The sequence below is a fragment of the Mirounga angustirostris genome, unplaced genomic scaffold (genome assembly GCF_029215605.1).
Source record: "Mirounga angustirostris isolate CCGP_5_RB_7025 unplaced genomic scaffold, mMirAng1.0.hap1 SCAF_5, whole genome shotgun sequence".
In the NCBI taxonomy this organism is placed as follows: domain Eukaryota; kingdom Metazoa; phylum Chordata; class Mammalia; order Carnivora; family Phocidae; genus Mirounga; species Mirounga angustirostris.
Genome location: NW_026991713.1, coordinates 125,484,336 through 125,501,530, shown reverse-complemented (window position 1 = coordinate 125,501,530; position 17,195 = coordinate 125,484,336). Strand labels below are relative to the sequence as shown.

The window sequence follows — 17,195 nt, the reverse complement described above, 5'->3', positions numbered from 1 at the left end:
AAGAAGTATCAAACTTCAAATCTTGCCAGGCCATTGTCTCATGTAAATGTCTCCTTAAGGATTCTGAATTTAGAAATGGGAAGATATGAGCAGGGAATAGCCCCATCTAATTAACAAAATGTTATCTAATTAGTGCACATAAAAAATATCCCAGTCTGAAAGCTAGAACTCCTTTCTCTTGTTTACTTAGCATTTATGTAGTACTTTAACATGTATTGATTTAGAATGCCTAAGTTTAATATTTAATGTAACATCTAAAAGATTTCCATCAAGACACTGAAAGAAACATCATTATAGGCAATGATTTTATTTTTAAATTTGAAAAGGCAAATGAGGTTCAAGATGGTAAAACAAAACAAAACAAAACAAAAAAACAAACTATTTCAAACAGTAGCGGAGAAAGTGCACAATAGGAACCCTTTATCAATTTTATCTCCAACTAAAAACCTAAGTTACAGCACAAGAATCAAAACACAAAGTGTGCATTAAAGGCCATTTCAACAGTTTGTGCTGCCAAGAGGTGAGTGAGCTAAATAAAAGCATCGCTTTTTAAGTTTAATTTCACTAGGCAGTCTTTAAGTTTATAGTAAAGGAAAAAACGTGCCCACAAAACTGTGCACCGAGTATATGCCCTGTGCGCCAAGTGAAATAGTTTAGGAAGGACAGACTTAATTTTCCAGCCGCCATACTGGTACCATTTGGACAAGCTGTGGACTGAGGGGGCTCTGCACTTAGAGCCTGGAGAGCAAAGCTACATTTTAAAAGGGCCCCCTGTGCTCCAGCAGATGGGCTGTAAGCTTGACCAGACTGCAGGCACCATGTCCTCCACCCTCACCAGTTGAATGCATTAACTTTTCTATTCCTTTCCCATATGCTTGATCACACATTCAAAAACATGGACAGCAGATGGTAGGTAACAAAGACAGAGATCAATCAGCCAAGCAAAAATGGAAAAACCTTGTTCTAAAGGGGACATCTAGAAGTCACTTACCTCCATCCTCCCATTAGAAGGGGGATATTTTAATACAAATGACATTAAACAGAAGTAACTTCTTTTATGCCATCCCGAAGTAGATACTGCCCTTCTGTATTAGGGTACTTGCCATAAGAGACTTGCATTTATCTAATGCTATTCTGTTTTCCTAACTTGGAATGACCAAAGATTCCCTTACTATCAAAAATACAGACACGATAATAGAAGGGCCAGCAGTTCCCAGAGAATGATTTTCTATCACATTAAACACTGAATAATCATAGGGCTCTGAGGTTCCACATTCAGGAATCTCATGAGTACAGAAGCAAGAAAATGTTTCTAAGTTCGGGGGCGGGAACCTTCTCCTTTTATGAAATCTCTATTTTAATTTAAACAACAGAAGGCCTATTTATGCCACTAATTCTGTCTGGGTGGAAACCCAAAGAACCAGACAAAGGGCTGGGGGGAAGGACCAGCACTAACTGCCCACAGGTGTCGCTGTTCTTTGCTTAGATACAGTTTCTAAAAGGCAGGCAGCTCAGAATCAGAATAAAAGTTAGGAGAGGCCACATGGGGAAGAAATCGAACTGAGAAATAGAGGACCTGACTTAAACACCCACTTGTTCCCTAATCCCAGACATGGATCTCTGGGAACAGCCCGGTCCCACAAAATCTGCACGTGAGCATGCACGTGCATTTGAAACGTCAAATGTGTATCTGTAATAGGTTGATGGCACAAGCAAAGGAAATAAGGAAACCACCATAGTTTGTCTAAATTTCCAAAAGATTTACCCAATTGTTAGGCGAGTTTTTTAAATCTCAAGGAATTCCATTTTTTTTTCCAATAGATCTCTTGGTATGCTCAACTCTGACTGAAAGTTTCTGACTTCTGTGAATTGATGTTTAGAACTTTATTATCTTAACTTTTTAAAAAGAGGCTATTAGAATACTTTGAGGAATTGACTGAATACACTATTGACTCAAAAGGGTTAATGACAGAGTAACTTCTAGAAGCTGCCTGGTCATTAAGAGCTCCTGGCATTTGTTTGCGTGTATCAGTTCTTACACCTTGCAACTAACATGTAACCGTTAGGTTTCCTTTAAAGAGAACAAGCATCTCTTCCCTGGGTGGCTCAGTTGGTTAGCGTCAATTTTGGCTCAGGTCATGATCTCTGCTGCGTGGAGTTGGCTTGTCTCTCTCCCTCTGCTCCTCCCTCTGTGCACACACTCTCTCTCTTTCCCTCTCAAATAAATAAATAAATAAATAAATAAATTCTTAAAAAAATAAAGAGAACAAGCATCAAAACCTCTCCGATAAATAAATAAACATCTTAAAAAAAATAAAGAGAACAAGCATTGAAACAGTCCCATGTAACCCCTAGTCCTATATAACCTACATAACCTCAGCAGTATGCAAATATTAGACTCTGGAAGGGTTACTTTTATTTTCTTTTTCTCTCTTATTCTTTCTCTACCCTGACATACACACATATTCCACATGCATGGACATGGCTTATCTGGCAGGTATGTGATAAAGTGGTTCTACATGATCAGATGGGATTTTCAGTGAGGAGATAATCTGGTCATGTGATAGACTTGAATAAATTATCAAAGAAAAATAAAAGTCTCCATAAAAACATTGTTGAAAATAAACATAATGGCGAAACCTCAATTTTGATTTCTAAAAGTGCTATAACACTCTTCAAAAACTAAAGCCAATTATAGCTGGAAAATGAAATGTATGCACTGGATTGTTCATCTATTGATCTATCTACTATATACAAATCTGCCCACCAAAAATGGTTAAAATTAAATAACACCACCAAATGATGGTGAGAATGTGGAGCAATAGAAATTCTCCCATATTTTTGGTGGGAGTATAGAAAAATACAACCAATTTGGAAAAAGGTCTAGCAGTTTCTTGTGAAACTAGAAACATTCACCTACCCTATAAGCCAGTAATTGTTTTTTTTTTCGCAAGAGCAGTGAAAATAGGGCGCCTGGGTGGCTCAGATGGTTAAGTGTCTGCCTTCGGCTCAGGTCATGATCCCAGGGTCCTGGGATCGAGTCCCGCATCGGGCTCCCTGCTCCTTGGGAGCCTGCTTCTCCTTCTGCCTCTCTCTCTGTGTCTCTCATGAATAAATAAATAAAATCTTTAAAAAAAAAAAAAAAGAGCAGTGAAAATATGCACAAAGAACAACTGTATAAAAATGTTCAGAGCAGCTATATTTACAATAGCCAAAAACCAGAAATATCCTGTGTGTCTATCAACAGGAGAATGGATAAACTGTAAGATATTCACCCAGTGGACTACTGTTCAGCAATCTATTGATACAAGCAACAAATGGATGGATCTCAAAAAAAAGTTAACGGCAAACAACCCAGTGTACATACTGTAGGAATTCCACTTATGTGAAGTTCTACAACAGGCAAGAAAGTATTTATAGTGGAAAAAATCCGAACCGTGGTTGCCCCTAAGAGGCAGAGGCAGAGATTTATTGGAGGGGCATGTACGAACTTTCTGAAATGATGGTAATATTGTGTATCATGATGGGATTTGCATTTGCACAGGTATATGCATATGTCAACACTTAAGAATGGTGTATTTCCTTGTTATGTAAATTCTCCTTTGGAAAAAATCTAATATTGAATACTAATTAATGATATGCATGCTGCTGTATTTGGAGGAGAGGGCACTGATATTTGAAATGTACTTTAAAAATCCATCAAAGAGGGGCACCTGGGTGGCTCAGTCGGTTAAGCAGCTGCCTTCGGCTCAGGTCTTGATCCCAGGGTCCTGGGATCGAGCTCCGCATCAGGCTCCCTGCTCAGCGGGGAGCCTGCTTCTCCCTCTCCCTCTGCCTGCCTCTCTGCCTACTTGTTCTATCTCTCTGTCAAGTAAATAAAATCTTACAAAAAAAAAAACTTTAAAAATCCATCAAAGAATAAGATAGATAAATGGATGGACTGATAGATAATAAAGCAAGTATAGTAAAATGGTAACTGTAGAATCTAAGTGGTGAGTATGGGTATTCACTGTAAAATTCTTTCTATTTTTTTGTATGGCTAAACATTTTCATGAAATAAACTGGAAAAAATCTGTTATAGTCCTATAATAGCATCATTTAAAAATTTATTTTCAGGATCATTGTATAAGCAAAGAAGAACGAAGACAGTTTTGGTTTGTTTTTTTTTTTAAGAGTGAGAAAGATTAAACTTCTGCAAGTAAATTCAAACACCAAATAAATACTGGTATTTCACTCTTCCTTCAGTGAATAAAGCCCTTGCTTGATGCCATAAGAACATTATGCTCTACAGATCCAAACATACCTGAAGGACTGTTTTACAAATAACCACATCCTTCCCTACCGCCAACTCTCCAATTGTTGGGTCCTAACAAGTTTCTCTTGTTATATAAACTGTCTGCCAAATACTAATGGGCTCTGAACACAGGCCAGAAGATTCCCCCAAGCCCAGCTGGGTGTAACCCCAAATCCCACCCTGCTCGACAGGACCTCCCTCAAGAGCTCAGGAGTTACTTGGGGGAGCTTCTTATCACTTCTGTGCATCTGGACCCCACACAACACGAGGCAAGGAGGTTGGCTCTCAGGAGCTGCTCAGCAAATAACCGTTCAAGGTTGCTTTCCATGGTTCAAAAGCAAACAGGGACCACACAAGGGAGTAGATTTGTCTTTCTCCATAAAAACGACCAGGCCCATTAGAAGCCCTTTATTTATACTGGTAAAATGCCATAGGATCAAAACTGTGTGAAGTTAGGATGTAACCCTCCAAATCTCATGATAGCAGCACCACCTGAGGACGCAGGGCAGGCTGCCTCGTGTCACACGGGACTCTGCCACTTACTGTGGGATTTGGGGCAAACAGTTTAACTTCTTTGCATCTCACTATCTCGTTTTTCTATGAAATGAGACTGATATTCACACCTCACAGGAGTGACATGAAGATTAAGGAAGATAATCCATCCAGGTGCGTAGCATCATGTCTGGCAGGTAATGAGCACCCCGTGCGTGTTGGCTCATCATTATTAGTACTTTTCATGTCTCTGTGAATGAAGCCGAGAGTGCTTGCCACTATCACACTGACTTAACGTTAGATATAATTCAGATACCATAAATATTTACCATTCATTGAATTCAGTCTCAAGCTACAAAAACTCGGGACTACTTAAAGCACAGCACTTGGTATCCCTTAAGCCGTCCACGGATCTCCCTGCATACGAGACTGTGTTGGACTTGTAAGGCCTCGGGGCAGCAAAGGACAGAGGAGATACTTGTCCAGAGCCCTCCCTGGAGCTTGCCAAGAGAAGACATTCCTCCGTCCGCCTTCCCATTCTCACTGACCTCCCTATCCTCTCTGCCCACTGACCCACGGTCCACATTATGGCTGTGGCAGGCAGAAGGAGCCCCCGGAAGAGGTCTATACCTTCACCCCTGGAACTTGTGAATATGTCATGTTAAATGGCAAAAGGATTGCAGGGGTGATTAGGGTTATAGACTTTATGATAGGGAGACTTTCCTGGATTATCTGAAGGGTTCAACCTAATCACACTGGCCCTTTTAAAAGCAGAGAAGTCTCTCTGGCTGCGGTCAGAGAGATGCAGCAGCAGGAGAAGTCTGAGAGGGGTGAGATGTGAAAAGGTCTCCAGGTGCTGCTGCTGGCTTAGCCACGGAAGGGGCAAGGTGACAGAATGCACGTGGCCTTAAGGAGCAAAGAAAGGCTCCAGGCTGACAGCCAGCAAAGAAAGAGGAACCTCGGCCTTATATCTATCTGCAAGGGACTGAATTCTGACTATAACTTGAATCGGTTTGGAAACAAAGTCTTCCCCAGAGCCTCCAAAATGGACTGGGGTGCAAAGGACACACACCACCACCATACTCAGGTACTACCAGGGTAAGAAGGAGGAGCGAGCACCTCATCCATTGAGGCTGTGCTATTACTGTTTTAAAATCAAAAGGTCTTGGGGTACCAGCGTGGCTCAGTTAAACGTCTACCTTTGGCTCGGATCATGATCCCAGGGTCCTGGGATTGAGCCCCACATCAGGTTCCCAGCCACTTCCCCCTCTGCCTCTGCCCCTCCCCGCCCCCTTGAGCTTGTGCACGTGCTCTCTCAAATAAATCAATAAAATCTTTAAAAATAATAGAATAAAATAATTTTTAAAAATCAGAAGTCACAGCTTGAACCAAAGTGGGTTCAGTGTCTTTAGTTCAGCCTCGTCAAAATTACATTAAAAATTACATTAGAGGGGTGCCTGGGTGGCTCAGTCAGTTGAGTGTCCGATCTTGATCAGGTCATGATCTCAGGGTCATGAGATCGAGCCCTACATCCAGCTCCATGGTCAGCGTGGAGCCTGCTTGGGATTCTCTCCCTCCCTGTCCCTCTGCCCCTCCCTGCTTGCACTCTCTCTCCAAATAAAACAAAAACCTTCAAAAAAAAATTTACATTAGCAATCTTTCCCTCAATACAAATTCAGTAATTTTTCCACTCAAATTCTGAGCTCAAAAAAAGTAAGTGAAGCAAATGAAATGCTCACCTGACATGGAAATAATTAACTTTCCTCATTAAACTCACATTTCTTTGTCCCTGTGAGGTACAGCTTAAATCAAAACAAATAGAATGATGAAACTAATCTTTTATAAACTCAACACTCACTTCAAAGGTATCTTTCCCTAAGCCAGCTTTTCCCGTGCCACTTGCTACTTCCCACAAATCCAAAAATCTTGCCAGTTTCCATATCTGAGTACGTGTTTACATATTTTACATAAAATTAAGGGTCCAAAATAGTGGAACATATCAGATCTATATTTAGTCACCTTATCTCCCCATTCAATTTAAGTAGTATGAGTTTTACCTGACTGTCCTGTTATTATTATTCAGAGCTTCATCTGACATTGGAAAGCACTATAGTACCAGTATTTCCAATCAATGCTGTCATGGTTTAAATATCTGATCACCAAGAGGACATGTCTTTTTTTTTTATTTTTATTCATGAGAGACAGAGAGAGCGAGAGAGGCAGAGGGAGAAGCAGACTTCCCACGGAGCAGGGAGCCCGATGCGGGACTTAATCCCAGGACTCTGGGATCATGACCTGAGCCGAAGGCAGACGCTTAACCATCTGAGCCACCCAGGCACCCAAGAGGACATGTCTTAACCAAATTTATAAGCAATAAGCACCCTGAGTGATGTCCGCATGCTTATGCTCTCTAAAATTAAACTTTCTGTGTCCCACTGTGGATAAATCCTTGAAATACCTGGAAATACACATCACAACTTGTAGATGGACTTTTAGTCAGACAAGTGTTACTAGGTTTCATCTTACTCAAGAGACTTGCCCAATTACATTAAAAAGTCCCTAGTGGGGCGCCTGGGTGGCTCAGCTGGTTAAGCGACTGCCTTCGGCTCAGGTCATGATCCTGGAGTCACAGGATTGAGTCCCATATCAGGTTCCCTGCTCGGCAAGGAGTCTGCTTCTCCCTCTGACCCTCTCCCCTCTCATGTACTCGCTCTCTCTCTCAAATAAATAAATAAAATCTTAAAAAAAAAAAAAAGTCCCTAGTGATACCTTCTTAATTTATTTTTCCAGTTCTCTTCCAACTGGATTGTAAAATAACACAGGGTAAGGATTTAATCAAGCTTTCCCAAAAATAAGGGTTTCCCCTCCACACCACCCTTTTTTGTCTAGGAGGTATTTCACATATTTATGCGTGTCTTCATACAGCACATGCTCCGTCTATAGGGTTGTAAGAGCATCAACAGGAACACGGCTGGAGGTGGAGGGACATGAGGGTGAGGATGTACAGTGGTCAGCCAGGGGTGATGAATGGAACGCTCCAGCTAGAGAGGATGATTTAAACTGGTGAAGCAAGGGTGCAAAGGTTAGAATAGGCACATGAGGAAAGACCGGAAAGTTGTCAAGGCCAGACTTAGTGATTTAGACTTTATGCTTTGGGCAACAGGAAAGTATTAAATGTTTTTCTGCAGGAGAGAAACACAAATAAAGTGGTGTTTGAAGAGGGACCCGTGGACAGAGCTTGGGCTGAAAGAACAGATTAAAACGGAGAGAAAAAGACGGCATGCTTTCAATGAGTACCTTATGAGGGTGAGGGATGCGCAATCGTGAAAATGAGGAGAAATGGGCGAATGACTGTTTAGGAGATCTAATGGGAAGACAAGGTCTTCTTCAGCCTTAAAATAACTGAGTGATTCTCTCCTTTTCTCCATTCTGTATTTACCTTTTGACCAAAGCCCAGAACTCTAGAAGATCGAGCTTCTCTCCATTCTCAAGTTCAGTTCCTGGGGAGAAGCCTCAAGCCAGGACACTTCATTCTCCTTCTCCTTCTCCTTCTCCCAGCCCCTGAGGTTTGAATCCCACACCTCTGCACTCAACCTCCAGAGACCCCATCAGTTACTATTCTGGGACCTGTCCAAACGCCACGCAGCTCCCCTCTCTGGACTACACCGAACTTAACTCTGTCCCCAGCGAGACAGAGACTGCAGGAGATCAAGCAGTTTTGCTCTTCCTGTGTTGCCCAACATGTGCTCTGTCCGGGTGTTTCACTCTGCTCTCCCTCTGTCTGCACTGGGGCCTGGGGCCCAAAGCGGGTGGCGCTCATCGGCCTCAAGAGGCACAGATATCAGAGACAGTGTGTTGAGCCCCTGAGACGACACCTGGGAGGCCACTCCAAGTTGGGGGGAGGCACCATCCTTTCATTATATAAAGGTGTTGGGGGGCCTACAGTGACATACAATGACAAGGTTCTTTTACATCATTTAGTTACCAAGAGATAAGTTTCAACAAAAATGAGACCAAAGTTTAAAAGCAACCAAGATTTCTGGGGTACCTCAGTGGCTCAGTTGGTTAAGTGTCTGACTCTTTTATTTTTCTTTTTAAACATTTATTATTTATGAGAGACAGAGTGTGTGTGTTCTCACATGTGTAAGTGGAGGGAGAGGAAGAGGGGGAGGGAGAGGAAGAGGGAAAGAATCCTAAGTATACTTCTTGGGCTCGATCTCATGATCCTGAGATCATGACCTGAGCCAAAACCAAGCGTCAGATGCTCAACCGACTGAGCCCCCCAGGCGCCCCCTAAGCGACCAACTCTTGGTTTTGGGTCAGGTCATGATCTCAGGGTCATGAGATTGAGCCCCATGTTGGGCTTCACACTGAATGTGGAGCCTGCTTGAGATTCTCTCTCTCTTACCCTCTGCCCTTCCCCTGCTCACTCACATGCACATACTCTCTCTCTCTTTCTCAAAAAAAAAAAAAAAAAAAAAAAGCAAGCAAGATTTCTCAAAGTAGCTTTTGGCAGGGGTTTGGGAGGTTCTGTATTCTCCCTGCAGGTATGGCTAATCCCAACTCTAGAAGGAACACAGAAGATCTGATACACTCTGCTTACAAGTAAGTCACAGCCTCCTGAGTCCACCTAGGAAAGAAAGTTGTTTGGCGACAGTGGTGGGGGAGGTCCTTGACGCACTCCCCAAGGATCCTCAACACGGCTCCAATTTGGCAATGCCAAGTGACTCCAAATATTATCCTCGGTAGCCCTGGTTCCCCACAACGGTCCACTGCTGCTGTACCATTACCCTGACTGCGTGGATGCCCATTTCTCTTCATACTTCTTGGGGGTCAGTATCTGTATGAGTTTCCTATTGCTACTGTAACAAATTACCACCACTCAGTGGCTTAGAATGACATAATTTTACCATCTTACAGTTCTGCAAGTCAGAAGCCCAAAATCAGTATCGACTGGGCTACAGTGAAGATGTCAGCAAAACAGTGTTCCTTCTGGAGGCTCTGGGGTAGAATCCATTTCCTTGCCCTTTCCAGCTTCCAAAGGCTGCCTGCATTCCTTGGCACATGGCCCTTCCTCAATTCTCACAGTCAGCAGTGAAACACCTTCACCGTCTCTCTGACACTGACCCTCTGCTTCCGTGGTCATGTCTCCATCTCTGACTCTGATCTTCCCACCTCACTCTTGTAAGAATCCTTGTGATTACATTGGGCCTACCTGGAATAATCCAGAATAATCTTCCCATCTGAAGATCCTTAATTAGCTCTGCAAAGACCCTCTTGCCATGTAACTAATATATTCATGGGTTCCAGGGATCGGGATATGGACATCTCTAAGGACCATTCTTCTACCTTCCACAGGGTCCATGTGGTGAGAAAGTGCCATGAGCTCAGGTCACTTTAATTCTCTTGGCCTGGGCGCCTGGGTGGCTCAGTTGGTTAAGTGACTGCCTTCGGCTCAGGTCAGGATCCTGGAGTCCCGGGATCGAGTCCCGCATCGGGCTTCCTGCTCGGCAGGGAGTCTGCTTCTCCCTCTGACCCTCCTCCCTCTCATGCTCTCTGTCTCTCATTCTCTCTCTCTCAAATAAATAAATAAAATCTTTTAAAAAAAATATTAATTCTCTTGGCCTGAGTTTTCCTCATCTCCAGAACAAGGAGGATAAACTTGACCTCAAGGGAACACTCCTTCTGTACTACATAAATGCATCTATCTTGATCTAAAGACATCTACATAAATGTGCCATATAAATACACCTGTAACACTACCGATCGTGTGGACCAGAAGGTGGAGAAATGATCTAAGGAGATACCCAGATTTTGAGTCTAGTTAATAGAGAACTTCGGGTATGCTGGGTTGGAGGAGGTTTAAAGATGAGGGGCTGGAGGCAGAGTGCACTGAAAGGGAAAGGTTTAGTAGAGTGTTGGAGAAAAAGAAATAGAGCTAAGACATCATATCAAGGCAAGAGAGACAAAAATGGAGTCATCCACATAAAAGGATTTCATTACCGGAATCCGTGTGGATTAATAAATTCTGTAAAGGGTAAGTGAAGGAAATAAAAAAGGGTAAGTATCTGCAGGCTGATGTGAACCCGAGGGGAAGAGGAGCTGGTGAAGAAATCATTTAAAATAGAGACTTGACCAGAGGAAGATAGAATCACCTTAAACACGCCAACTTAACTGTGTGCTCTTAGGGAACTTTTTAAGAAACCTTTCTATAGTTGTGAATTGCCTCAAATTTTGCCTATTTACAAGTCTGATTTTACGAAAACAATAGTTTTCTTAATGTAGGGCACACTACTGGGTCACACTGTAGGATTTCTTTAAAAGCAATTATTTCATACAATTAACTGGTCTATTTAAGAGTGCTGAAGCTTATTTTTAAAAATACATTTCAGGGGGCGCCTGGGTGGCTCAGTTGGTTAAGCGACTGCCTTCAGCTCAGGTCATGATCCTGGAGTCCCTGGATGGAGTCCTGCATCGGGCTTCCTGCTCGGCAGGGAGCCTGCTTCTCCCTCTGACCCTCCCCCCTCTCACATGCTCTCTCTCTCTCATTCTGTCTCAAATAAATAAAATCTTTAAAAAAAAAAAAAAATACATTTCAGGGTGCCTGACTGGCTCAGCTGGAGGAGCATGCAACTCTTGAGCTCAGGGTTGTGGGTTCAAGCCCCAAGTTAGGTGTAGAAATTACTAAGAAAAATAAAGAAGCTTAAAAAAAAAAAAAACCATTTAAAATACATTCAGTTCCATGTTTGGTGGAACTGAATAATTTAGCCAGGACCGAGGTCTTTAAAAGTCCTTAAATTATATTCAGTGAAATAAAATGAAAATGACTTGTTTACAATTATTTGTAACTTGCTCAAACTCTAACAGTCATGAAACTATGTGATAATTTCCATTAGACATGTTTCACAAAAAATATAGGAGGTAGGTGTTATCACAGGACAAATTCTTCCATCTAGAGTTTTGAAATTTTTTTTATAAAATTTTTCCTTCAATAGTATTATACACGTCTGTGTTACGTCCAACTTATTTCCATGTGCCTTTCTAGCGTGTAGTATTTACTAAAATTACTGAATTAGTATTTCCCAACAATAAAAATGTAGTTAGATTTACAGAGGTATTGGTAATTTCTTTAGAATGAAGAGTTGACTAAAGCTTAGAAAGTACTTTCATTTGCAAACTATTAGTTTAGAAATCTATACAATAGTTTCCCTTTTTTGGCTAGAATTTTAAGCAAATAAGCTATAAGTTACAAAATGTTATAGGAAAAGTACAAGTATGTCACAAAAATAATTCATAAAGTCATTTCAGAGTCTTTGCCAGAAATTACCTAGATATTGCTGTTACTTTTGCAGAGTTCCCACACCTGGTGTGCAATAAAGCCCGGTGGCCTCAGCAAGTCCAAGTACTACAATTTCCCAGGATGTGAGTTTTATTTAGATGTTACGTTCTTACTATAATGTCAGCATAAGTTATGCTTGTTGGATGATCCTCCTGATATCTTACATCACTGCACGGTCTTTCAACTGATCATGGTGTTCTAATAACTGAAATTTGAATTTGGCAAAGGACAGACCTCTCAGAGAGAAGAAAGACAGCCAACCATTCACCTCGAATGTTATGACAGATTGTAGGTTTTCGGAGATGAACGTAAAGTTAGCACATCATTGCAAAATACCTTACTGTTAGATAATGAGCAGCAAACTAAAGATCATACAATTTAAGTCTGAGCATGAAGTCCTTAACCTAGCTCTGACCTTTCTTCTGGCACGTAACAACAGTGCTGGGCTTCAAAACTACGTCCCTATGGAGTACATCTGCACAGCTTACTGCAGCTTCAAGGAGAGCCCCCTCTATGAAGCCAGCTTCGATGCACAGTGTCCAAGAGGTGAAGAAAGTAAACATTAGTCAGTACTTCTGAGTAACAGTTGCTTTTCTCCTCAGAAAAAAAGGAGATCGGACAAACACTTTAGAGAAACTTATATGAGAACACTTAATCAAAGCCCATAATCATATTCCAGAGCTAGTTCAAATTCCTGATCAGCAAAGCAAAACTTCACTTTGACAACTGTTGCCTATGAAATCCCTTTGCTGGGTCAAGGCAGCTACAGTAAGAAGAATCTGAAGCCAAACCTTAAATTTTATCTTGAATATATAAAGAGCAAAGTAATGCCAAGAAATTTTGCACATGTTAATTTCCTTAGATGAAGTGATAAAGACTCATTTAATAAAAAAGGTGTCATTTAGTTTCAGGGATTTAACTGTAATTCTACAGTATAGAGTATATATTTGTGTGTTTTCGGTCTCTAAGTAGTTTTCCCTAAGCCATTCCCAAACTCTGTTGGTGTATAAGGTATGTGTACAATGCACGTTCAAAGAATGATTCAAGTAACCATTTCTACAATAAAAGCAAAACTCTTATAAATTAGGCTTTGGAGAAGGTAAGCATTGAAGTTTTCCTGTAAAAAAATGCATCATGTTGCACTACAGTGTGTGTATTAGCTGTCTTCAATCCTTCACTCATTCAGCACAACCTGAGCACCATGTACAAAAAATCTACACCTGCTCTGGAATTGCAGAGTGAAATCAGATGTAGCATTTTCCCTCCTTGTGTATGTGATCTAGGAGAGAAGAGGTGAATTTAAAAACAATGTTACAAGTTGAGTGTCAAGATGGTTTGAGGAAATCAGTTGGGGGAAGGTGACCTTCCAACCTCAAAGGAGCAACTGTCCACTCTCTTAAAAAATGGTCCTAGCTCAGGGCTGCGTGGCCCAGTTGATTAAGTGACTGACTCTTGATTTCAGCTCAAGTCACCATCTCAGGGTCATGAGCTCGAGCCCCTCATGGGGCCTGTGACAGCCCTGCTTGGGCCTCAGTGGGGATTCTGCTTAAGATTCTCCTCTCCCTCTGCCCCTCCCCCCAGCTCTGCACATTCTCTCTTTAAAATAAATAAATCTTAAAAAAAAAAAAACTGGCTCAAAACCTAGATGACTGAGAGTGAGACCTTGATTTCTGGTGGAGCTCCTGGGCTCAATGCTTTAAAAAGCCATCCTACCCAATCACGGCAGTAATCCTGGGGGAAAAACATTCCACATTCCAAAACACTTGGTCTTCCACTCAAACCGTACCATATACTAAGACACTCCAAACCATGGTATAAATATCCCCATTGGTTGATCATTTCTCACCCACTTCATAGGATATTCCATTTCGTTTAGTTACCCAATCTGATTTTTAGCAGTAAGGTTTCTGTGAAGTGTGGTCTTCAACGTAAACCTAGCAGGTTTTGTTCATGACTGTTTTTTCATTTGAGGCCATGCCTTCCTCTATTTTATAAGGGCATGAACTTAATGTTTCTATATATTCCTATTTCAAATGCAAAATACTCAACCCCTTCTTTGGAATTAATGGCCTCGTTGAAACACAAATATCATATTCATTAAAATAGCTGATTCAAAGAGCAGTAGGGTATTAATGAAAGAGGCTACAATTCTACACCGATGATCTAATGTTCTAAACATTCATTTCCTACTGAAGAGACATATGGGTCTTTTTGTACCTTGTCAATGTCCCCCTTTCCACAATATACATTACTAAATTTATACACAGTTCATAACAGTCCTATTATATCACAGCTATAGAAAAAGCAATGATGAAAGAGATGCCTGCAAATGATACAGCAAGTGACGAAGAGGAAAACCTTTAATTCAACATGTAGGTAACAAACTAAACCCAGCCGTCTATGGGTAGAACCTTTTTTGCCTGACACATCATGGGTGGAAGTCCACCCAGGGTTCTCTGCTCCCAGGTAATATTTGAATATTTGTTACAAGGGAAGGAGGTTAGCACGAAAAAAGGGGGTAAGTCAGGGTCTGTGCAAGAGGATGGTGTCCGCTTGGATGAGGTGCTCCTCCTTCATTCCATCTACGCGGCAGACCTTACAAGACTCACACCTTTCTGCCAGGAGATGACACGGGCAAGGAGTCCGGGGTGGGGGGTGGGGGGGTGGGTCTACCGTGCTGCAGAGAAACTCTCTCGGGAGCCCAGAGAGGCCGAGGAAGGCCCAGCAGTGGTGTCCAGGGCGGATGCAGATGCTCATCTGCCACGGCCTCACTCACCCTTTTGAAAAGGCAGGCAACACAGAAGCACTCAATTTTGTCCCCACACACGCGTGCAAAGGAAGCTTCGGGGTACCCCCCAGATAAATTCTTATTTTGAAAACAAAAGACAGGCTTGTGGCCATTCTCAGAGACGGCCACATTACTCCCAGGTCTGGAAAGCAGATTTGCAGAGGCCAAAGATTAGACAAAAGGCATGAGCGGGCAACATACAGACCTAGAAATGATTTTTTTAAGTGAGTATGGCCTCCCAGTTCTAATTCTGTCTCCCCTTTTGGGGATGATTCCTGGGGCGCTGAGCAAATCCCTTAAGGCCTGGAAAAGACGTTGGACAGGGAGGGGGAGAAGACCCCGAAACTTTCCCAAACTGCGGCAGGCTGGTGGCAGGCAGCGGCCACGGACCCCGGGCCCCAGGGCGCCGAGGGCACCCCAGAGGCGGCGGCGACCCCCTCAACCGCCACAACAAAAGGGCCGAATTCAGCCCCCGCACTCGGGTTTCCAGGACCCAAGCCCCGAGGGTGGAGCGGGCGGCGGCGACCCCGGGGCAGCCCCTCTCGCCGGGGCGAAGGAGAAGATGGAGCCTCGTGCCCGTGTCACGCATAAAGGAAAGGCGCTTGGGAGGCACGCAGACGAGCCCCCCGAAGCAGCAACAGCTGGTGCCACCCGCACCCCTCGGGCCTCGGCCTCGGCCCCCGCAGGAGCCTCTGCCCCGGACGCCTCGGCGTCGCCCCGGCGGTGCCGCCCCCTCGGGAGCGCGGCGCGGGGGCTGCAGGCCCGGCGGCAGAGGCTGCGGCTGGGGCTCCGGCAGCCCGCCGCCACAACGCGGCCCGAGAGCCTCCCTGCCGCCGCCAGCGCTGCGGCAGGCCCGTGGCCGACACAAAAGCCCACCGGCCGCCGGCCCTCGCGCCTCCCGGGCCCCGCCAGCGCGCACCGACCTTGGGCTCCGGCGCCGGGCTCCCGCAGCGTCTTGGTCACCGCCTTCCAGACGTTGCAGCCCAGCAGGCAGAAGAAGAGCGCCGCGGACCTGCTCATCTCCGCGCCGCAGGGCCCCGGGCGGCTCGGGCTCACCGACCACCGGGACGGAGCGGCGCGTCAGGGGCGGCCGGGCGCCGCGCCTCCCTCCATGTCGCCTGGCTCCGCGCGCGCCGGGCCCGCCGCCCGATTGGCCGCGCCCCCGCCCGGCGCGGCGCCGGGCTCCGCAGCCCACGGCCGCTCCCTCCTCCGCGCACCCCGGTGGGTTTCCCCGAAGAGCCGCGGCGGCGGCTCCGCCAACTCTTTAACCCCTTCGTGCCTCCCGCCCCGCCCGCCGGCGGCGCCCAGGCCCCGCCGTGGTGCCACCTGGCGGCCGCGCGCCCACGAGCCCCGCTCCCGCCCTCGCAGCGACGCCCCCTCACCTCCGCCCGCGCGCCCTCGAACCTCCCCAAGGACCGCAAGCGCGACCTGTGGCCCCAAGACAGCCCCCGCACCCACCCCCCCACCCCGTTCCCCCGCTACTTTGGAGAAAAAAAGAAACACCTGCTTTTCTGGGCTGAGGCCTTCGCACCTGTTAACTGAGGGTCCTCAGGACGTATTTGTGTCTCAGGGCGTGGCCTGCCTCAGTTTCCTCGGTATGACGCCACCTGCAGCTACTCAGGTCCCAGTCTGCCTCTGTTCCCCAAGATTGACTTGACATCCAATGTTAAAGTTCAGCGGAAACAGAATCCCTATGCCTGTATAAAATGTAGTAGGCCCTCTGTGCCTAAGTGTTGACAGATGAACGGCTCTCCGTAGAATTGTGCTTGGCTATTTCTAGCAGGTTAGGGTGGGGAAAAAATTACTTTTACATACATTGAGGGCCTAGGTACTTTTTTTTTTTTTTTTTTTACTTTTGTCTTCACAGCATATGAACCAAGAGATAGATGGTGTTATCCCTCATTTACAGATGAGAAAATAGAGGCTAAGGAGGGTTAAGAATTTGTCCAAAGCACATAGCTGGTCAGTGGCAAAGCCAAGGCTGAAATAAAATAATCAGTCTGGCTCTAAGGTTAAAGCTCCTCACAAAATCCTCAGGCTTCCTTTAAGCCTAGGTACACCCACCCCACCCCAATTTCCCTTCTTCAAATGGCTCCTGTTTGTATGCTTTTCTCCATGCAACCTTCATGTCCCCCTGACTCTGTCCACCCCATCTCCCAACCAGCACTGCAGTGATCTTCGGACCTCTGTGTGGCACCCAGGCTCTAAGGAGATCCACACCAGTCTCACTGCCCAGTGCTGCCTCTAGAAATCGGCCAGAGGAGGGTTATTTCTGTAATTTT

At 44.6% G+C, this 17,195-nt stretch overlaps 1 protein-coding gene across 3 annotated transcripts in view; it reads right to left on the bottom strand.

Moving 5' to 3' along the window:
- The window catches only part of FAM171A1 (family with sequence similarity 171 member A1), a 135,677-nt gene extending 119,522 nt beyond the window's left edge, over positions 1-16,155 (bottom strand). For 2 of the 3 annotated variants that reach the window (XM_045874358.3, XM_064592015.1), the window contains exon 1: positions 15,837-16,155. In XM_045874358.3, coding sequence (XP_045730314.1) covers positions 15,837-15,933 — 97 coding nt within the window. In that variant the 5' untranslated portion in view covers positions 15,934-16,155. The remainder of the gene's footprint in view (positions 1-15,836) is intronic. The other variant, XM_045874357.3, reaches the window with a different exon arrangement.
- Between the last annotated feature and the right edge of the window lie 1,040 nt (positions 16,156-17,195).